The sequence below is a fragment of the Lynx rufus genome, unplaced genomic scaffold (genome assembly GCF_022079265.1).
Source record: "Lynx rufus isolate CCGP_SWC_20201006 ecotype Redwood Valley unplaced genomic scaffold, mLynRuf1.p SCAF_1, whole genome shotgun sequence".
In the NCBI taxonomy this organism is placed as follows: domain Eukaryota; kingdom Metazoa; phylum Chordata; class Mammalia; order Carnivora; family Felidae; genus Lynx; species Lynx rufus.
Genome location: NW_025814823.1, coordinates 90054520 through 90077250, shown reverse-complemented (window position 1 = coordinate 90077250; position 22731 = coordinate 90054520). Strand labels below are relative to the sequence as shown.

General features: G+C 45.3%; 1 protein-coding gene across 5 annotated transcripts in view; it reads right to left on the bottom strand.

Moving 5' to 3' along the window:
• Positions 1-11733: 11733 nt before the first annotated feature.
• MAPK9 (mitogen-activated protein kinase 9) overlaps positions 11734-22731 on the bottom strand; it is a 57383-nt gene continuing 46385 nt past the window's right edge. For 2 of the 5 annotated variants that reach the window (XM_047082785.1, XM_047082812.1), the window contains 6 exons: positions 21431-21502; positions 17956-18138; positions 16676-16800; positions 15559-15622; positions 14465-14536; positions 11734-12487 (listed from right to left, as the gene is read on the bottom strand). In XM_047082785.1, coding sequence (XP_046938741.1) covers positions 12345-12487; positions 14465-14536; positions 15559-15622; positions 16676-16800; positions 17956-18138; positions 21431-21502 — 659 coding nt within the window. In that variant the 3' untranslated portion in view covers positions 11734-12344. Of the gene's footprint in view, positions 12493-14464; positions 14537-15558; positions 15623-16675; positions 16801-17955; positions 18139-18895; positions 20395-21430; positions 21503-21848; positions 21921-22731 lie in introns of those variants that run through there. The other 3 variants (XM_047082795.1, XM_047082803.1, XM_047082821.1) reach the window with 3 other exon arrangements.

The window sequence follows — 22731 nt, the reverse complement described above, 5'->3', positions numbered from 1 at the left end:
AGTCGGTTGAGCATCCAACTTTGACTCAGGTCATGACTTCAGCTCAGGTCATGATCTCACAGTTTTGAGTTCAAGCCCCACATCGGGCTCACTGCTATCAGCACGGAGCCTGCTTCAGATCCTCTGTCCCCCTCTCTCTGCCCCTCCCCTGCTTGTGCTCTCTCAAAAATAAATAAATAAATATTAAAAAAAAAGAGAGAGAGAGAGAGAGAGAAAGACCCCAAAGATTTCCCTTGCCCCTCTGCCTTGTGAGGGCACAGGAAAAAGATGACCATCTATGAACCAAGAAGCAGGCTCCCACCAGAACTCAGTGATACCCACACCCTGATCTTGGACCTCCAGCCTCCAGGACTGTGAAAGAGAAGTTTCTGTTGTTTATAAGCCGCCCAGCCCATGGTACTTTGCCACAGAGGCCTGACTGAACTGAAACAGTCACATTCGATTATTGTTTATAGACCAGGGCCCTGACTACCCACCAATTCCCACTGGGTGGGGACCCGAGAGAGAGAGTGAGTGTGCACATATGTGTGTGCACTTGTGCTGTGTGTTCCATGTATGTACATGGTGCACGTGTGTGGTGTGTGTGTGTGTGGCTCGTGTCTGGCATGCATGTGTTGGGGGGACACGTGTGGGTTTGATCCCCTGCTGGGTCCTCCAGCACAAGGCTCCAAACAGGGCTGGTCTGAGGACAAGGGCAGGCATTACAGGTGGGGTCCCCCGGGAAGCAGAGCCTGAGACGTTAGTGCAGGTGGTTTATGTGGGTGGGGAGCCAGGGAGGACAGAGAGGGCTAAAGGGGAAGAGGGGACAGCCCACACAGGGTGCATTATTAGGATGGTTCCCATCATGGGTGTCACAGGCCCAAGCTTCAGGGAGCTGCGTAGGAAACGTCTTCACTTCTCCCGCTGGGCAGAGGCTTATCTGTGTCTCCTGACTTCCTGGTGGCTCTTGCATGAAGGCTGAGCAGACTTCGCATCTGAAGCAAAATTTCTGAGGCTGAAAAGCAGAGCATCAAGTGGGCCCCTCCTGGCACATGCACAGAGCTGTCCACCCAGCTCGGAGGTAGGCGAGACTCAGCGCAGGGTGCAACGCTTGCCTGCAACATGTCCCCTGTCTGGGAACCCTCAGGTTCCCTCAGGTGCCATGTAAGGGTCACATGCTCGCCCCTCCTCTTCTGCCAGAGTCGCCTGCAGGCAGCACTTCAGCCAGCCTGGGTGGCCACTAGGGGTGCACTGTGGTTCAGGGAAGCCCTTACAGGGTCCCGGAGGCAGCCTAAATCTGCAGGCCTGTGAAACACCTCCTGAGAGTCTTCAGCCTCCAAGCTCGGGGCACAGTTGCAATGTAACGGGCCCACAGGGTTCTTGGGGGGACTAATGGCATAAACGTCCTGTCTTCTCCAAGTGCTGCTCCTGGCACTTGCCACACCGGAGACCTCACTTGTCCAGGCTGTCAAATGTCGCTGTGCAGAGGCATCACCTGGAACTTGAGGAGAGGCGGTACCCCAAGACCCCCATTGAGACTTGGGTTTGGGGGGTTGAGATGTCCCCCAGTCTGTATGTGTCACAAGAGCCCCAGGTGACACAGATACAGGCAGAAGATGGGGCACACTCTGAGAAGTGCTGATGGCCAGGGGTATAGAGTGATCACCCCATTTGTGGCGGGGAGAGGAGAAGCCACCCAGAGATGTCCACATCCTAATCCTTGGAATCTGCAAATATTTGATCTTATACAGCAAAGGGGACATGGCAGGTGTGATTCAGTTAGGACTCTGAGACGGGGACCTTATCCTGGATTATCTGGGGGAGCCCATGGATTCGCATGGGTGCTTGAAAGCAGAAGATAGGCAGAAGATTCAGAGAAAGAGATGTGTAGACGGAAGCAGAGTCAGAGAGATGCCAGGCTGCTGGCTTGAAAATGGAGGAAAGGGGCCATGAGCCAAGGACTGTGGCCAGCCTCTGGAAGCAGGAAAAGGCAAGGAGCAGATCTTCCTCCTAGAGCCTCCAGGTGGAACTCGCCCTGCGAACACCTTGCTTTAAGTCCACAGAAACCCACGTGGGACTTCTGACCTACAGAATGTAAGCTAATACACTCGTGTTGTTTTGAGCCATTAAGTCTGTGGTAATCGGAGACAGCAACAATAGGAAACTAAGACCCCATTCCACAAAAGAGGCTCAGAGAGGGCAGGTGGCTTGTGCGGGTGGCACAGCAGAGCCAGGGCCCAATCCCTCCATGCTTTCCTCTGGCTGCCCTATGTGGGTTCAAGCCCCGTATCCGGCTCACTGCTGTCAGTGCAGAGTCCACTTCGGATCCTCTATCTCCCTCTCTCTCTGCCTCTCTCTCACTCACTCTCTCTCTCTCTCAAAAATAAACTTAAAAAAAAAATAGAACTGACCAACAGGAAATCACAGAAGGTGGTTTGAGGACATCCATCTGTCCTAAATGTGATGCTGGCAATGAGCAGGATGGCAGTGGGAGCTCAAGTTTGAAAAACACCTGGGGAGGCAACTGGGGGTCCACGGAGACAGGGACACGGTGGTCACAGCCGCATCCTAGGAGGCTCATTCCAGGGTCGGGTGAAGGACAGACAGTAGCTGGGCAAGAGTGGCAGCCAGGAGACCCTTTGGCCACTATAGCCATGTCCCCATGCACAAGGGCTGATTTACAGTGCGGGTGGTGGTGGAGATGGGTGATAAAGTTGGGGGTTAGATCTTCCTTCACCCAGGCAACTTCTCTTTGTCTTTAGCTGTCAACTGACTTGCGTTAAGTATTTGATGGCGGCCACAGAGTGAGGTCTCCAGAGGCAGGGGCAGAGTGTCAGATTTATGGCCCACTTATTTATGAGCTGCCTGGCAAGCATTTGTCTAAATGAATGAAGGAATGGCCTGTGGTGCGGTGAGGTGAAGAGGGGACAGGAGGGGTCCTGGAAGGGGAGCCTGAAGAGCACTACAGCCCAGCTGAGGAGTCTGAACGTGGTCCTGGGGGAAGGATGCATTTAGATTTGCACAGAGGTGGCAGGATTTCCCTGGGCATCAGTGCTCTCTGCCTCCAGCTGGGCTGCTGGCTGTTTCTAGACAGGGGCAGGGGTGGGGGTTCAGGCTAAAGGGACGCCAGCACCGAGCTTCCGCAGGGCCGCTGATCTGAGCTCAGCAAGGCTAGGCCTGGTCTATGTCCTCTTGCTGGGCACAGCCATGGCCTATTTGTCCTGGTCAGTGGTGCCAGGTGGTCCCATACTGGCGGTGTGCATGCATTTCTGGTGGCGAGTTTGCATGCGTGTACATGCACACACACACACACACACACACACACACACACACACACACATTCACTCCAGTCTCCATCAGGATGTGTCTTCAGGCTGTGGCTTCGGGATGTTTGACATTTTCTGCTTCCTCCTGCTCTTCCCTGAATAAGCCTGGACACTCCCCAAAGGAAGCTCTTTTCTATTCAGAGTTTTGTGGGCAATTTACAAAAAAACAACAAAAAAAATAGGTTATTTATTGCCACAGTTGTGTTGAGTCACCCTTGAATTCTGGAATAAACCGTACAATGTTGGATTCAGTTAGCATCTCTGAAAAGGGCACACAATCTTGATCTTTTTCCAGTTTTCGAATCAAGATTATACTAACCTCCTAAACTGAGTTGGGTGGTTTGAAAATTTTGGATAAGATAGGGTTTTTCTGTTTTTGTGGAAGTTTAGTAAAAATCGACCTGTAAGACTGATTGGTCCTGGAGGGATTTAGGGGTGTCGGGGTGGGCTTTGGTTGCCATTTCCCTTTCTCTGATGATCACTGGTCCATTGGAGTTTTCTGGAGGCCATCCAGAGCATACTTGTCCAGCCTCAGACTCTGTCTGGGCACACACTGGCCCTTAAAATTTTTTTTTAATTTTTATTCTTGAGAAAGAGAGAGAGAGAGAGAGAGAGAGAGAGAGAGAGAGCAAGTGGGGGAGGGGCAGAGAGAGAGGGAGACACAGAATCCAGGTTCTGAGCTGTCAGTACAGAGTCCGACGTGGGCTCTAACTCATGAACTGAGAGATCATGACCTGAGCCAAAGTCAGACGCTTAACTGACTGAGCCACCCAGGTGTCCCCATAGTGTTATCATTCTTAAGAGCATTTCAATCCCTTCTATTTCTATGGAAAATGGTCTGCTTCTCTTCACCACATGCATTAGAACGTTGTAAATATTACTTCTACTGGATCCTGGCTGGATATACTAGGAAAAGACTTTGGGGATACTGGGGAAACCCCAAGGCCTAGGTATTAGGCCAGATGAGAACTTATGGATGTGGATGGTTGGAGATCGGTAAATGAGGAATGCAGGTTATAAAAAGCACATATGGCATGACTTCATTTGGGCAAAAAAACCAAAACCAAAAAAAAAAAAAGTCCCCCAAACAAAAAAGAAAACCATCTAGATGTTTACATGTCCATAGAAAATCATGTGAAAAATACACAAATAAGGTTATTAACAGTGGTGATCTCTGAAGGGGGGAATACGGTAGTTTCTCATTCTTTTTTCTTGTTAAGTTTATTTATTTATTTTGAGAGAGAGAGAGAGAAAGTACATGCTTGGGGGAGGGGCAGAGAGAGAGGATCCCAAGCAGGCTCCACGCTGTCAGTGCAGAGCCTGACTCAGGGCTCAAACGCATGAATCGTGATATCATGACTTGAGCCGAAACCAAGAGGCGGACACTTAACTGACTGAGCCACACAGGTGCCCCTAAGTTTCTCATTCTTGATTGTATTTTCTAACATATGTATACATGGAATATACATATTTTGAATTAAAAAATGGTTTTAATGTTTATTTATTTTTGAGACAGAGAGAAGCAGAGCATGAACGGGGGAGGGGCAGAGAGAGGGGGAGACACAGAATCAGAAGCAGGCTCCAGGCTTTGAGCTGTCAGCACAGAGCCCGACGCGGGGCTCGAACTCATGAACCACGAGATCGTGACCTGAGCCGAAGTCAGATGCTTAACTGACTGAGCCACCCAGGAGCCCCTTTGCATTTTTTGAAATAGGGAGCAGATGGGAGGAGAGGAGGTGAAGAAAGGGAATATAGACTTCTGGTGCAAAGAGGAGCAATCGAGGGTGATATTAGGTGCTGAGCTCACTCTCTCTAACTTGGCTGAACTGAAGGTGGGATACGGAGGAGAGGGACTGAGAGATATCACACAGCACAGAGACTCCGGTAGGAGTGAGGGTTCTGCAGAGGGCTGGGTACAGGAGCGGGTGAGGGCAGGGGGGCAGGCCGTGCTGGTCCCTAGCACTTCCCCTAGCCACCACCACTGAGAAGATGTGAGAATAAACACGTACAGGTGAGTGTTGCTGCTCAAATATTTATTTCTTATAGCTTCTTTTTTTTAAATTTATGTTTGTGTATTTTTGAGAGAGAGAGAGCATGAACAGGGGAGAGGCAGAGAGGGAAGGAGGCAGACGATCAAGACAGAGGATCTGAATGAAGCGGGCTCTATGTGGACGGCAGAGAGCCTGATGCGGGGCTTGAACCCACGATCCGTGAGATCATGATCTGAGCAGAAGTCAGACACTTCCAGGCACCCCATCTTATAGCTTCTTTGGTCTGTCAACTGACTGCTTGAAAGTACTGAAGAGATCTACTTTGAAACAGCTGTCCAAATGTACCTCTGAGGGTCTGTATGGAGCTCTAGGCTGGATTAAAATCAGATGAAAACGAAGTGGCATGAATATTTTTAGTTGAAAAGGAAAGCAAACAGGCGAAGCCTCAGAAGAGGTTACTCAAGGCGCTAAAACTCTGAGGTCACACACACACACGGCTTGAGCCTGGCTCTGCCCCACGAGAATGCTGTCATCAGCAGGCCCCTGCGGAATCACGGTTACAGACATCCGAACACATCCCACCTTCATTCACCCGGAAACAAAATAAGGCCACCACGTGCTACCACCCTGCTCCCCTCCCCAATTCACTTAACTGGGGACATGGGGACAACTGGCTGTGTTTTCTAAGTGGCCACAGGACATCAAGAATGTAGATATAGAAGGGGAAGCTGGCACTCACCGCCCAAGAGAAAACAAAAGAATGAATTCGGAGCACCAGCACGTGGTGACAAACTGATTTCTCTTCTTGAAACGTGACTAGGAAGTAGATCAGAGTGTGCTGCCAAAGTGCCTTCGTGATTTTGGTGTGGGTCCAACACCCTTCTTCCTGACCTCGTGGCAAGATAACACTTCCACATGGGCTGCACGACGTTGCTGTTGAGGCCCTCCTCCCCCAGAAGGTGACAAAACACTGGCCATGTGGGTCCCTCTCTGTGACTGCTGGGGTCTGCCCTTGGGCTCTGTCCTGCTGCTCAAGGCTGTTAATCACCACTTGGATGAATTTTCAGAAGACCCGCTCGTGCTCATAAAACTGACAGAGGTCACAAGCTAGCAGAGAGAACCCTTATGAAGAATGACAGACCCTGGATTAAGTGCAATGTCACAAAACCCGGCGGTTCTGATGGACTACAGGTGTTGGGTGTGACTGGCTGTTAAAGCTAAGGCCAGTTGATGTGCTAATTAGCTGGGGAGGCCCTGGATGCAGAGCACGCCCCTCGGGCTGCATCTGGAATACTACACGTTCCCCTCAGGGCCCATATTTGCAGGGTGAGCCAAGGTGGTGAGGCTCTGGGGGCTTTTTCATGTGAGAGAGACGTGGATGACCTTTGGCTTCAAGCTGGAGAAAGGAAGACATGGAGCTTACTCTTTCGACTAACGTAGTCAATCCTGTCTCATGGGATGGATCACACCCCCTCTGTTTCACCCAAGGGGAAGGCCTGGGGTCCAGCAGTGGAAGCTTGGGAGTCAGGGTGCGGTTCTTATTAAAGAAGAACTTTCTAATGGTCAAAACTACAAAAAACTCCATGGGAAGGGGGCCCTTCCCTTCACTAAAGCCATGTGAGCACAGGCTTGGCGGCCATCTCTGGTGGATTCCGGCCGTGAACGAGGTGTTGACTGGAGGGCCTCTCCATCCATCGTCATGTTTTATGAAAGCCAAGTGAATGAATGAAATGAAGTTTAAAGCATGCTTATAAAGATTGTAAGAAGGTCACAGGGATGCTTTAGAAGAACGGGAGAAAATATTACTGGAGAATCAACAATTTAAAGTAGGGATTTCAGGGGCGTCTGGGTGGCTCAGTCGGTTGAGTGTCTGACTTAAGCTCAGGTCAGGATCTCACGGTTTGTGAGTTTGAGTCCTGCATCGGGCTCGCTGCTGTCAGCAAGAAGCCTGCTTTGGATTCTCTGTCTCCCTCTCTCTCTGCCCCTCCCCCGCTCACACACTGTCTCTCAAAAATAAACATTAAAAAAATAAAGTAGCGATTGAAGTGCGAATTCAGTTTATCTCAAAGCTCAGCACGAACTTCTTTAAAATGAAGAGTTGGATTTCATTTTATCCGCATCTCCACAAAGTCTGTATAAGCTTGTAGCTCCTTTCAATCTTGCACCTAAATTCCACATGGAAGGAATTGAAATGACCCATTTCACTGGACCTGGACCCTTATATTCTCTTTTTGACATCAAATAAGCCCTACTGAGTAGTGCTGGGGTTCAGAGTGAAGATGTCCCTGGTTATGTCCCATGTCACCCCACGTGCAAGTGTCAGGGCCAGTAAGAGCAAAACAGGCTTCTACAGTCTCTGCTTCCCTCGATGGACACAAAGCATCTAGAAGCTGCTCCAGGGATGGGAGCTTTTAACACGGTTACCCACCAGGGGCAGTACCCCTTGGAAAGTGTGGCAGAATTTTGTGCTCATGGCATTTTTCTTGGGAGAGGGGCCCTGTCTGCTTCAGACCACCAAAGGGGCTTATGAATAAAAGAAGCCTGAGCTCTGCACCTGCAGGAACATAAGGCAGCGCGTAGAGGCTCTGCACTCTCTCTTGACTCCGCCAGGGCTGCAGCCTCGGGGTTGTGCGGGGCTGGGGCTGTGTTAGAGAACTTCCCTTCCCACTTTAAAGTGCCAGCAGAGGGGGCGCCTGAGTGGCTCAGCTGGTTAAGCGTCTGACTCTTGATTTCGGCTCAGGTCATGATCTGATGATTTGTGGGCTGAAGCCCCACATCAGGCTCTGCACTGACAGTACCGAGCCTACTTGGGATTCTCTCTCTCCCTCTCTTTCTGCCCCTCCCCTGCTCATGGACTCTCTCTCTCTTTTTTTTTGTCTCTTTCTCTCAAAATAAATAAGTAAACTTAAAAAAAAAAGCGCCAGCAGAGAAAGGGTAGTGGCAAACACTCTTGCTCACAAGAACCCTAGGCCCCCAAAACCTTGGTCTTTCCAACTGTGAAGGAGCGTGTGGCCAAAGGCCTTGAGGACTCGGTTAATGAATAGTTCCCAATGGCCATGATGGGCACGTCCCTTCTAAATCCTGGTCACATGGTCTCAGCAATACATGACTGGCCACTCTGTCTGTTTGTTACCAGTTGTCCTGTTTAAAAACAAAATATTGAGTAATTGCCTTATTGCCAAAGGTAACCTTATGCTTAAATTCATATAAGGCACCATAGCATCTTTAGGACGTTAGGTTGTTTTGAACGATTACCCTCCCCCCTACCAAAAAGCCCCACCCCAATACAGTCACCATTCCATTCAATAACTGAAAAGTATTTTAGTACCATCTGTACTGAAGGGGGTATGCTACAGAAATGGAACCCAGACCTATATGAGGGACATGTGTTCCTTCTTTACAGAACTTTAAAAATAAGACTGATGAACTCATCTATCTGGAATGATTCTAGCCCTTTTATTATCTGTATTATTTTTTATTTTAAAAATCTTTTTCTGTTTATTTTTTTGAGAGAAAGAGAGAAAGAGAGAGGAAGCAGGGGAGGGACAGACAGAGAGACAGAAAGAATCCCAACCAGCACAGAGCCCGACGCGGGGCTCGAACTCACGGACCGCGGGATCATGACCTGAGCCGAAGTCAGACGCTTAACCGACTGAGCCACCCAGGCGCCCCTAGTCCTGTGGTTTTTAAGTCCTGAACATCTTAAAGTGTCTCCGAAACAGAAGCAAAGTCAAGGTGGCTCATCCCATGCACAAACCCACAAGCACACAGGCACCATTAATGATTTAGGATTTTAAGTAATATGAGGAAAGACTGATGAGCCACGCCTTGTGAGAAAAACAATTACACCAATACTGGGAATACTGGATTTTGTACTTGCCTAGTTTTGAAAACCGAGATTCAGAAATTTGCAGAATATTTTCAGGGAGAGAAGTCCAAGACATGTTTTGACTTTCAATTAAAAATATCTGTTAATATTGCTGGAAATGATGACACTCCGACATTGACCGTGTTCACGTTAAATCTGTAATCGGAGATGGTGACGTAGAAATATAGTCAATTGTCACTTAAAAACACACAAAAATTGGACATGCTATACACTTGTCTTTTAAAATGTATCTATATTATTTTCACCAATCAAAACACACAGAATATATTTTATTATAAAACATTAGGCAATGTTACTTTTGAGATATGCAGTCTGAAAGGTCACACCTGTATTTACTACCAGTATGAAACACCAGTGGAGTACATTAGAAATCAACCAGACAAACTCGTACATCATTACCATGACTCACACGGTATCGAATCTGGATTAAACCGGGATCCCATCCAGGGATGTCAGCAAGGGGCCCCGCTAAGAGTTTTTTCCTTTCAGCACTGAGGCTCTGAGTTCTGTGTCCCGAAGAGAAAAATAGAGCCCCACTTCCGTTTCCACCACCACAACTGATCAATATTGAGCAGTCTGTGTTTCCACAATGTTCTCCTACTCTGATAGACTCTACCTGCTCTTGAGGTCAAGACCCGACGTAGGGGGAGGCAGTCATTTCCTTTTTGACCAAAAAATAAGCCAACAAATAAAATAAACCTAGTCCAAATTCCAGGCTAATAATAAATTACCTGGTTTATAAAAATATGTGTCCAAAATAGTTACTTCCAGGGTTGTGTACAATATAAATTACAAAAATAAAATAGAAAAGATGAAAAAGTTGAGCACGTTTTAGTTCTTTATCTAACGTCAGCATTCACCCACAGAGAGCGGTTTGAAACCATCTGCATTGCACCAGGACCCTGGTGCATCTCGGCTCAGGAGGGAGGACCCTGAAGTGGGGTGAGGTATTTCTGCGGAGCTCTGCTGTCTGCAGCCCTGTGGCCTGTCCTCGGTGCCCTCGCTGCTACCTGGTAGAAGGTGGGCTCGGCAGGAAACCCATCTGCACCAATACAGGCTCCCCCCATGAACGCACGGAGGAATGAGTAAGCAGGAAGCCAGTCTGCGGGGGCACCCAGCTCCGCTTACAAATGGCGCCCAGCGAGGAGCTGAATGTGCCCACGGCATCCCCGTGCTGGGTTCACGTAAGCCTAGGGCAGATAAAGCATTTGAAAGATTCTCCTCTTTCTTTGCTTTTCTTTTTAAAGATAGATTTAGTAAAGTCTTTTTGAAGAATGCGTATTAGTGAGAAGGCTGTTGTAAATGTTTATATGTGTATGATGATAACTTTCTTCACTATACCATCAGGCCTCCGAAACTAGAACCACCCTAAGCCATCTAATAGGTGTTTCTGCTTCAGTCCAAGTTAGTATTTCCATCTTGTACTTGAATGTGTCTAAACCTCACAATATAAAACTATTTCTTACTTCAGTATGATTTTTTTTCATCAAGGGTTCCAGTTTCCAGTGATAAGACCAACCAATAAGATACGCAACTGGTACAGATAGAATTGTATATTTTAGGTAATATTTATGATAGACTTTCTTATCAAAGTTCCTCTTCAGAACACATTCTATAGAATGTTAACCCAGTCGATAGCTTCTGCAACAGTGAAACACAAGATATGAATCTGTAACACAATAAGCTCAAGGGACAAGCATCATGAGCACAGGTGGCCAAAATGTGACCATTGTAACTCCATTTCTGCAGTGATGCTTCAATACTCAGTATGTTAGTGAACTCTGAATGATTTCCATATCAGAAAGTCTGAAAGCATCAATTTCAGGTGAGCAGTTTTAAATCAGAAAAGACTCAATAGTTAATCACTACTCTTGAGGGTGCTTCCTCCATATCCCCGTGAGGAGTTTTTCCCAGAAAATTCATGGGTTTCCCTCAGGAAAAGGAAATGCTCCATAAGTGGAAAACACCACCACCACACAGGCCTTCCAAATCACCTTGCTTCCTAAAACAGACCCAAGGGAGGGGGGGCATTTAATGTGGTTTCTTTCAGCAAAGAAAGAAAATCGAGTATGAACGAACGTTAGATTAGAAACCGGAAACGCTGCCTTGGGAGATGGTGCGTCTCACCTTGAATGAGGGAAGGTAAGAGAGGACCCTGAGCAGTCTCGGGCAAAGCAAGCACTTGGAAAGTGACTGCGGTCGCCTTCAGTGACCATTTCGCAAAATTCTACCCTTGCCGCTGATGGATTCAAGAATCTGTCGGCCATCATGTCATTGATGTGGAGTGTTAGGTGCCTGATAAAGAAGGTGAAGTTTTAGGTAGCATCTTAAATTAATACGTCCAGAAGACCAGGAAAACAGAGCAAGGGTAGATAGGATTTTAAAGGTATATATGGCCTAAGCAGCACAAAACTTAAAATTTTATCATGCAATAAAGCTGAATGCACAGTCATCCCAGATTAAGACAATTTAGAGGAAATAAAGTGTCCCTACAAGTGTCTTGGTTTTAGCAGTGATAATTCTCAGCCCAAAACATGACAAATTTAAGAAAAGTTGTATTTTTTATTTATTAAATAGATTTAATTATATTCCTTCTGAAATACAAAAGATAGAATAAATCATACCATAAAAGAAGGTAAGATATGATAATATGATGGTGGCCAATTAATACACATAAATCTATTTTTTCTGGACAGACACCAAATCACTTCAGAGGATTAAGAGATCATTCTAGAAGCAGCACTACCTGGAAGATTATTTGGCATTTAGATACTGATTTCCAAAGTGCTAGATGGCAAGAGCAAGCACATGTGGTCACATGCATAGAAGTCCCAACAGTTACTGAGGATGAGAAATTGTCACCACTATTACCGTACAACTTAAAAAAAAAAAATCACCTATTCTAATTGCTCACCTGAAATGACCTTGAACATAATCTCTAAGAGTGTGGCTTGCACTTGTTTCCTTCAGACATGATCTGCTTCATTTTATAATCTAGGCAGGCAATCCTATTAGAACTGAGTAGGGGCAAGGCATTGTGTTTCTTACATGCAGAACATGGAGTTTTTTCTATTTGGTTCCATCAACCCCCCCAAGCATTTCAGGCCCATGGAAGCGAGAATTCCTTCACTGATGACAAGCTCTGCTGCTCATAACTTATCATCGACAACCTTCCAGGGGTCCCGTCGAGGCATCGAGGCTGCTGTCTGTGTCTGAGGCCAACGTCTGCTCGGTTGACATGGATGAGATGTCGTTGATGGAGGACGACTCGGAAGGAGTGGCGTTGCTACTTACTGGTGCATCTGTGCTAAGAAAACCAAATATAATAAAATCTGAGGCACGACATTGCTGCAGGTTCGGGCAGTGAGACTTTAGGCCATCCCTCAGCTCCGTGCTCGTGCGGTTCCCTGGCCCACCTGCAACATTCTTCTTTTCTTCCCAGTGGCAAAATGTCACATATGTGCATGTGTATAATCATCTTAAAAAATACCTGCTGCTTTAGGGGTGCCTGGGTGGCTCATTTGGTTAGGCGTCCGACTTTGGCTCAGGTCATGATCTCATGGTTCGTGAGTTTAAGCCCCATGTTGGGCTCTGTGCTGACAGCTCAGAGCCTGGAGCCTCTGCTTTGGATTCTGTGTCTCCCTCTCTCTCTGCCCCTCCCTGCTCACGCTCTGTCTCTGTCTCTCAAAAATAAACATTAACAAAAAAGTAAAAAAAAAAAAACCTGCTGCTTTAAAAAAGATTTTTAATAGAAAAACTACTGAACCTGTCCTACAATGATCAGTGTCACAAAAAGGCTGAAGCCCAAATAGGGTTCAGGTGTCCATCAACACTTTGTTCAAGGAGAAAAGCAGTAATCTTTGAAGAATTCTTTTCTAATAAAAACACCTGCTAGCAGAAACAAAGACTGTATACAAACAAAACAACAACAAAAGAAAAAAAAAAAGGAAAAAATTTAGCGGCCTCTTGTTCATTTTATTTTATACATCCCCAAAACTGACATTGAATTTTTTTTTTTTTATTTTATTTTTATTTTTATTTTTTTTGGGACAGAGAGAGACAGAGCATGAACGGGGGAGGAGCAGAGAGAGAGGGAGACACAGAATCGGAAACAGGCTCCAGGCTCTGAGCCATCAGCCCAGAGCCTGACGCGGGGCTCGAACTCCCGGACGGCGAGATCGTGACCTGGCTGAAGTCGGACGCTTAACCGACTGCGCCACCCAGGCGCCCCATGACATTTTGAATTTTTAAGGTATGTGAAACTATCCTATTTCCTACCGTCCATATTTTAGTCTGGTTTGAGCAAAAATAAAACATCCAAGCTCTCAGAGGTCAGTGCTTGCAGTCTGAAATTTGTGTTTAGTTAACCACAAGCACCTAAAGTGTGGAAGTTATATAATCTCTAGATGCTTGACACATAGATCATGCTGAATACAAAACTCAAGAAAAGTAAGCAGTGCAATCTGCACTTCTGTGTGTGTACGTGTGCTTTTGGGGAGGGGGGTGCGAGGTGAGGAAGTAAGTATAACTTGAAGGATTTCATTTAGGAAGCAGGTGGGATCCTACGGACCTAAATTAACACCACATATGTCTCTAGCAGTCATACAATGAATCTACCACTAGGTAGATCAAATAGAAATATGGGAGAATTATATGAACAGTTTTTCTCAAAGAAAACCAAATTCCATTTTTCTTAGATTTGCACTGATTTTCTTTTTAAACTGGGTGGAGCCAATATGAAGAGGGTCATGCACATAAGAAATGTTTAAAAAAATTTTTTTTAATGTTTAGTATTTTTAAGAGACAGAGAGAGAGAGAGCGAGCGAGCAGGGGAGTGGCAGAGAGAGAGGGAGACACATAATCTGAAGCAGGCTCCAGGTTCTGAGCCATCAGCACAGAGCCTGACGCGGGGCTCGAACTCGTCAACCGTGAGATCATGACCTGAGCAGAAGTTGGACGCTTAACTGACTGAGCCACCCAGGCGCTCATTAAATTAAAACATTGGAAGCATTTTAAATTCAACTCCCTCGTCTGTAAATGGAGCTGATGGCAGCAGTTGCAAGCATGAGACGAGACTGTCTATAATGCAGTTAGCTTAGTGCCTGGCCTGTCAGTAATATGTTAGTTGTCACAGCCAAGACAAACCCAAACAGGAAGACTATCTCACACAAGGAGCTTCCAGATCCAGGGCCGGTCGAGCTGGCATTTAATGCATCACTGCCATTTGGAAAAGTTGTACAGGGAAAAGGAGAACATCAACTATTAAAGCAATCACTAACCTGAAGGCTGATCTTTCACAACACCATTCTTGCTTCTTTCTTCCCAGTCCAGTACTTCTTTGTAAATCAGCTCTTCAAACAGAAATGCAAGTTAAAAGGCTCCATCAGTTTCTCTGCATCTCTGAACCCTGCTTCCAAATCAACTGAAAGCCCTCCAAGGGCACTGTGGTGTCTTATTTTTAATTGTGATATACAGTTAATTCAATAATATCTTTTGCCTAGATCACAACATCCACACTTTGTTGATCCATTACATCTTTCAGCCCAACTGTTAAGGCAGCCAAAAATGCAGGCAGTTGTAAACTCACATGTGGGTTTTACGAGGGGCAGGGGACTAGTAAAGTGGCTCTCACAGAACATTTTAAAGGATTGGATGCTTTTGTACTGTTTGCACATGTTTCTCTCCATCGTTACTTGGGATTCTCCAAATGGAACCAGTACCCATATGTCGGCCAGAAGCCCCTCCAGAGTGGCCAGAAATTAATCCAAATTCCTCAGTCATTTCTTGGCTTCAACTTCAGTTTCTTCCATCCTCCCTGGTGAGAAAAGCTAACAACCTACTAAAGATGCATTAGGGGTTTCTACAATTTTGGTATTTGTGAACCAGGATGAGCACCTTGCAAGCATTTCCTGAGGCTCACAAGGCCGCTCTTGGCCAGAGTGTGGCCATGTGTGTCACCCTGTTGAGTGTTCATGAAGGTCACGGCATCCCCGATACCCTGGGGAAAGCAGACATAATCTGTTTGGGCAAGACCCGTTGCCACTTCTGACCTGCACTGACCAGGGTTCTTTCTCAATGACCCCTGATTCTGCTTTTTAATGAAAAATTATTAGTTCAACCTCCTGATTACTGGCTGAATTTGCGGTGGGTTGTTTGGTCAATCTTACAATCTTTGGAAGCAAATGGTATGCAGTTCCAATGTGCTCCTCTCTAATTCTGTTATCTTCAAGTTCCTTCTCTACCAGGGAGGGGCAAGAGATGGGCGAAGAGAGACTCTGCCCCTTCCCTAGGAAGGCTACTGCAACAAGTGAAAAGCCGCCCCTTTACAGGACTTGAAGAAGTGCCATGAGTAAGGGGCAAAATCAGCCCTTACCTTTCCACTCCTCGATTGCATGCTCTCTTTCTTCCAACTGGGCATCATAAATCTGAGGTGGTGGCTGAAATCACAGTTAAAGTCAATGGTTAAAACAGGAATGAGGCATGAATAAGACCATAACATCACTGTGAAGATTCTAATCTATTTGTCATGTGGCTTTCATGCAATATATGGCTTCTTAGAGATTTCCTCCTAAGTGTGATATTACATCAGTTTTGGAATCAAAATAATTAGGGAAAAAATTAACCAAAAAAATATGGCCCTCTTAACAATCACATGACCTCCACTCTAATGACATCTGCCCAAATGGAACTAAAAAAGTGGTAATCAAAGGCTGTTTTCTGGAGACCCGCCCCAGACAAGGGAAGGGCTAGGAAACCCGGAAGGTACGGAATAGAGCTCAGGTTTGCAGTGCTTCATGGTAGAGCCCCCAAACCCAATCCTCAACTCACAGTGGGCTGTTCCCAAAACCTACTTAAAAATCACATGCTTATAACTAGGATTCCTTGCACACAAAACAGTGTTTCATGTGGTGGTTAAATCCATAGGCCAAGTCATAAAAATGTGCTCTATGGTGGCATAAAGCGAGCCTGCCACTATGTGGTTACTTTGCTCGTAGTCAGAGGTTATCCACACCAGTGCCACTAAGGAAAAATGCACCTGGGCACCAAACTCGGAAGCGGGACTCCCCTGGCAGGTGCCTTGAGGGAAGGATAAATAAACCTGTGATTTTCAGCGAGTTTCTTAGCCTCTCTGATGGGGTGGCCTGAAGAAGGTGTTCTAAGCAAGGTGCACATGGCACAGTGCCAGGCAAACAATGGAAGCTTAGCAAATGGCAATGTTAGTACAATCACACATGAGCATCTGTGTAAAGGAATAGTATCTCCACTGCAGAAGCATGCTCCCTCCCGAACTACACTGAGCTGCAGCCCCCGCAGCAAGTGTCCCCAAAGGGAACCAGGTCCCAGACAACTGTAGGCCCCTTTGTATTCAGGGGTCCTTTGAAATCTAGAACTTACTATCCTTATGTGGCCACTCTGGACTAACAGACAGAAGACCCGAGGGAATGTTCAGCCCTGCCTTTACACACAAGCCTTGGAAAACAGGTGCTTACCGCTTCTGCTTCAGCAGGGTCATACCAAACAGTAATGTAAGGGTGACGCAGAGCCTCGTCTACAGAGATGCGCTTGTCAGGGTCTATCACTAACATGTTCGATAACAGATCTCTGGCTTGATTTGCTGGGGTGAAAACAAACATTAGATTAATAAACTAATGCTCAGACACAGGAAATTGTATAAAGACAACATGACAGTACAGAGAGAACAAAGATGTGTGATCTTTGAGAAATTTGTGACAGGTTCCTGATCAATAGAGCCTTTTTCTTTAAGAATGAGCCAAGCAGCCACTTTCACTACACATCACTACACTACACTTTCACTACACAGATTTTCAAATGTGGTTTCTTGCCTCTGGATCTGGGAGGAGAGGAGGGGTGGCAGGGCCTGGGGAAAGGGTACCAGGTGGACACAGGCCAACCGGAGGCTGAAGGGGGGGTCTGGAGTGGGGGGGGTAGGACCCACCAGGGAAGGCACAGGATGTAGCTAAGGGCGGCACTGCCCGAAGTGCAGGCATGAAACACGGGCAGGCTTTTTTTCCCGCCTGATGTCCCAACAAAATGAAATTAGAGCAGACCTTTTAAGCCATACAAATAATCTCACGTTTGCACACTAGACAACACTTCGCAGATATCTCTGCTATGCTGACCTGTATAGAATGTTGGCAACAGACACTTGAAAAAGAATCTAGAGATCAGTTGTTAGGAAAAAGCCAACAAGTTCAATAACTCAGTCAAATATAAGGCTCACCTAGGTTTCAGCAATTAAAGCTCACATGGGTGGGCAAAGGACAGATGGGGTTTTTCTGACTGAGGCACAGTTTTGCCCTGATGTGGAGAGAAATCTGTTCTTTGCCTTAAATCACATTTTTAGAGGTGGGCACAGGTGGAAGGGAGGAGAAACTTTTTAAATTGAACTGTAATACAGTTTCTGACTCTTCAATTGGGCTAGAATCGTAATTCAAGTATTCCTTATTCCTTATGCCTGAAAACTGTGTGAATTCCAATTGCTGTAATTAACATCAGAGTCTTTCAGACTGATGTGAACCTTTTTATTTGGACCAAAGGCTCAGTGAGGCCATTTTATCGAGGACAGAACTTTTAGGTCTTTTAGGCTTTCTCTCCACCAAGCCTTCATTCTAGTAAATAACTTTGAGAGTTTCAAGTATGTTACCTCCTAATGTTCGTAGCTGTCAGAATGCAAACCTGAAAAGGTGAAAGCGGCCCCTGGATTGAGAAAACCGATATGGGGGGGGGGGGAAGGGGAAGGGCATCTTACTTTTTATTTTGTCTCGTTCAGATTCTGATGGGAATATCCAATCTGGGAAGAGTTCTTCAAATTTGATTCCGGGGTACTTTGGTCTGTTTTCTACATAATTCCTCACGGTCGGCTGAAGTTTCTTCATAAAATCCGCAGACGGCGTTCCTAGCTGCTCAATGACTTTATTCCACTGATCAATATCTAAGGAGTCTCTTGAGGAAAATACAACTGAAGGGGCTTACAGTCACGTTACACGGAGTAGCATTATTCAAAGAAACACTTAGATCCTATTTTCGCCTACTGATAGGTAATTAACTAGGCTGTCCCACTGGGGCAGCCGAGGTATTCTAAAATAATATTCACATGGTGGTTGGGGTCTCCAAAGTTGACACTACTTTTGAAAACTCTGCTCCTTTATAAACTCTGATCATGGTTTATTAAACCAACACACTGAGGAATGTATGCCTTCCCCTTCTAGATCAAAATACAGTTAATCTTGTAACTGAAGAATACTTATGACAGAAGTGATTAAAGATGAAATTAGATATTACTTAGGCAGACTGAAATTAATTGTCACATCAAAGTTACTTAGATTGGAAAGCTCCCTAAAGTGGACAGATCTGAGTCCTTGGTCTAAGGTGGGGTGCGGCACGTGAGCTGGGGCTTTCTGAGCCTCGTCCTCTCTCACAGGACCACATGCCTTCCTGTAACTGGGCTTAGACAGCTTTGGGAGGTCATTGTGTTTTACTTGGCACTGGCCATGCCCATCACTGCAGTACCTTGGAGCACATTTTATCTCCTTTCAACATTTATTTATTTTTGGGACAGAGAGAGACAGAGCATGAACGGGGGAGGGGCAGAGAGAGAGGGAGACACAGAATCGGAAACAGGCTCCAGGCTCTGAGCCATCAGCCCAGAGCCCGACGCGGGGCTCGAACTCACGGACCGCGAGATCGTGACCTGGCTGAAGTCGGACGCTTAACCGACTGCGCCACCCAGGCGCCCCACATTTTATCTCCTTTCAAAGTACATGACCTGGGTTCCAGACTCCACTGTGCACTAGACATGCATCAGGTGCCGGGCAGTCAGTCTCCCTTGGGTCTCAACTCCCTTGTTTGTAAAACGCAGAAAATACCAGCTTTGCCTGTTTCACAGGGGGCTTGGAATAATGAGGTGGAGAGGGATTCTGAAACTGTTAACAATTATACGAGAGAACGTAGGACAGAAAAAAATCATGTAGGCAGCAATGTTTAAAAAGCAGTTTTTAAAAGTTTTTAGAAAAATCTAATAGAGGTTTGTCTCAGAAAAATGCAAGTACATCATTATGAAAGAACCCAGGCGGCAGAAATGCTCTTAGAAGAACAAAGAAGACAACTCCGTTCTTCCAGAATGTTGGCCATCTGCAGTCCTGCTTGGGAGAGGAGTCCTGGCCATTTGAGTCACTAGTGTATTCTCTTCCCTCACTCTTTTGTTCCTACTTGATGCCGAAGCAGAATTGTGCGGCATTCAAGCCCTTCTCACCGAACAACTGAAACAGCCCCTCATCTCCCTGCTTCTGCTCATGCCCTTGGCAGTCTGGCTTCGGCTCAGCAGCTGCAACAACTGTTCCCAATGTGAGTCAGACAGGAGCCTAGAAATGGGTGGGCGCTCAATAAATGTCTAGTGTGTTCATGATAAAGGGTCGTTTTTGTAGACTAAAGGGTGGTGGGAAAGGAAAAGACCATCCCAAGAAGCCTGGCTGATCTTCCAGGTGTGTGCGTGCATTACCGTCCCTTAGCTACCACGGGCTTCTCATTATACCCAAGAGGAACCAAGGCTCAGAGAGGCCCTGACTCATCCAGCATACACAGCCACAATGTGCACCCAAGGTGGTCTGACTGAGGCTGTCTTTTCCTTGTGGGCTACTGTGGGGACAGGCATTCCTGTTCTATCCCAGATCATACATCTGAAAGCAAATCTCAGAGAACTGCAGTCTGCTTTCCAGAATCTTTTTCCATGCTTACAATTTTTAATCTAATGTTTGAAGGTGTGGGCAAAACTGTCTTTGGAGAATGACGTTAATCTCGGTGTGTATTTTGAGAATGACATTAGGTGGCCTTATATATAAAACTATTAATTATTGACACTGCAAGATGGTAATATGTAAAGTAGGAATTTTAAATTACTTAATAATGCTCCAAAAAGTATTCATAGTTTTCGTTTTTGTACTTTCTGAAGAAAACATTCAATTAAAAAAAGGAAAGGCATAAAATGAATAAGAATTGAGACAAACGAGATGTTAAATAGATACTTCTAAATTATTTATCTTTAGAATTTATCAAGTTTTCCTTTTTAAACTGAGTCTGTTTGCAGTCTTATTTATAGTTTGGAACAAGCAAATCAAAGGAAAGGCTATGGAAAACTGCTGGAAAATTTATTAGAACAAAATAAAATGCTGTATTTAACTCCACATAAAATCTGTGATGTGAAAAATGTCAAGGAAGGCAAATAAAGTGACAGGAACAAAATCTTTTCATTCCATGTTTGCGTTGTAAAGAATTTATGTTACAAGAAAATCATCCTTATAAAATTATAAAAAATGAAAGCAACTTTAATAAAATACATACAAAACACTGACTACACAGCTTGGTTTCCTTTAAAATTAACCATCAATCTGCCAATGGACAGAGACCACTTTAAGCTTTCATAACGAAAAAACAAAATCAAAGACTAATGAAAGTAGTAAGTGGAACACAAAAGAAAAAGGGAATATGTGAAGAACCATGTTAGAGTAAAAAATATTAACGATGGAGGAATATGAGGAAAGAAAGCTATTATAAGTATTACATTATCTCTTCTCTTTTATGGTTGATGTCATTAATGTGATTTGCTAACCACAGTATAAATTAATCTTTTGCACTTTATATTTATTAAGACTTCTCCAGGTGTGTCACAAAAGAACCTTCTAGATGGATCTTTTAAAAATTTCTACAAAATGTCAGCAGAGTAATAGGCAAGAAAATTAACATATCCTGTTCCTCACAAACTTTTCCTTTTATTCTCTTTTACTTTGGTCCTATGTAGTGTGCTTCAGTTCTTACTTTGGGGGAAATATTTTAATCCATACTGGTAACTAACAAAATGATATGCTAATTAAATGACACAAGGGTATTGGCTTATTAAATTTAGATAGCAATTTTCCTTGTTAAATTAACTGAATGGTCTAATAAATGGTATTTTCACTTAAATATCAGAATACATCTGTCAAAGAGTAAATTTCTAAGCTATTTTTGATAAAATTAAAAACTAATATAATTGGTTTAATAAAACCATTACAGGTAGTCAAGTAAAAAAGAAAACGTAAAGTTGAACCATTTGGTTTGTGACACTACTTTAACAAACATAATATAGACCCCCTTAGAACACAGTCTAGAATTATAACATTTTCCTTTTGAGCTCCTGCTGCCTTTGGCATTTATGGAAAGCATGGCCGGGAAGGTCCCGGGAAGGATACGATCAGTGCCTTGGAATATCACACAACCTTTCACCAGCTCTCCCATGATGCACCCCACTGACCAGATATCAACTGAAAACAAAATGAAATGACAAAATTATGAAGTGCCATGAACAAAACAAAGGTGAGGAAAAGGAATTCTAACAGTGTACTAAACACACAAATATGGAAAAATAAATTGCTGGCTAAGGGTGAACTTTTTACACAATGCGAATGAGTGCTGGCCTCTCCTCTGGCTTTCAGTAAGCGGCAATCTGGGCTTTAGCGCCAAAGATTCCCGGACTTCCCAGCTTGAGAAGCAAACAAAACCCCAGAAAGGAGAGGTGGCTGTCCCCGCAAAGCTGTGTGGCCATGTGCCCACCCCCATCGCTACCCCCACCCCCGTGGCCAGTGCTGGGTCTCTCCCTGTGAAGGATACAGTCTCTTCCTGGGAACAGGACTTTATGGAGGACCATTTCTGCCATGATGCACCCGACAGACCAGATGTCCACTACCAAACACCAGGTGATTAAAACCAGCCGGAGACCCCCACGCATCTTTCTCAAACCCCCTCCCAACAGAGACAGACCCAGCTTGTCAATGGGAACTTTTGTAACATATGGACATGACACCCGCCGAACGGTCCTCGCTAAACTGCCGTGTCGGTGGGAACTCACAGAGGCAGATTGCTCCTGTGGGCTCCAGGTGAGGACCCGCCAGAGGTGCCCTGACTTCTGGCCTTTCCGCCTCTTCCATGGGGCCCAGCTGAACCCCAGGCCTCAGCCAGGCATAGGGCTATTTACTGCAGGTGGGGGTGGGGCGGGAGGAGCCAGCAGGGCCAGCAGGGAGCCACAGGGCTGTGTCCCTCATCTGTCAGAGTCAGAACACTGCTTACAGAGCATCTAAAACTTGAAGCACAGCTCATTCCCCGATGACTTGTGCAAACTTTCAGACTCTTAGCAAGGAAATGTGATTGAGTTCTTTTTGACAAATTTGTCAAGGTCTAAGTTACAAAGAGCTCTGACATTGCTAGAGTAAGTTAAGTTTTGGTGTTAAAAAACCCATTTTACACAAAAGAGAACATGTATTATTCCATTTATACCAAGTTCACCAATGAGTAAAAGTAAGCTTTGGTGCTGGAAATTAGGATAGTGGCTTCCTTTGGGGGTTGAGACCTGGAGGTGGGCTGGGGAGGTCTTGGGTACCACTGCTGTTATAGATTTGCATACTTCTCTATAATAAATATGTTATACTTTGATAGATGTTCACAGATACTCATTTTGGAAGTGAATTTGTAACAGTGGGTGATTTCTGCCAGTAGA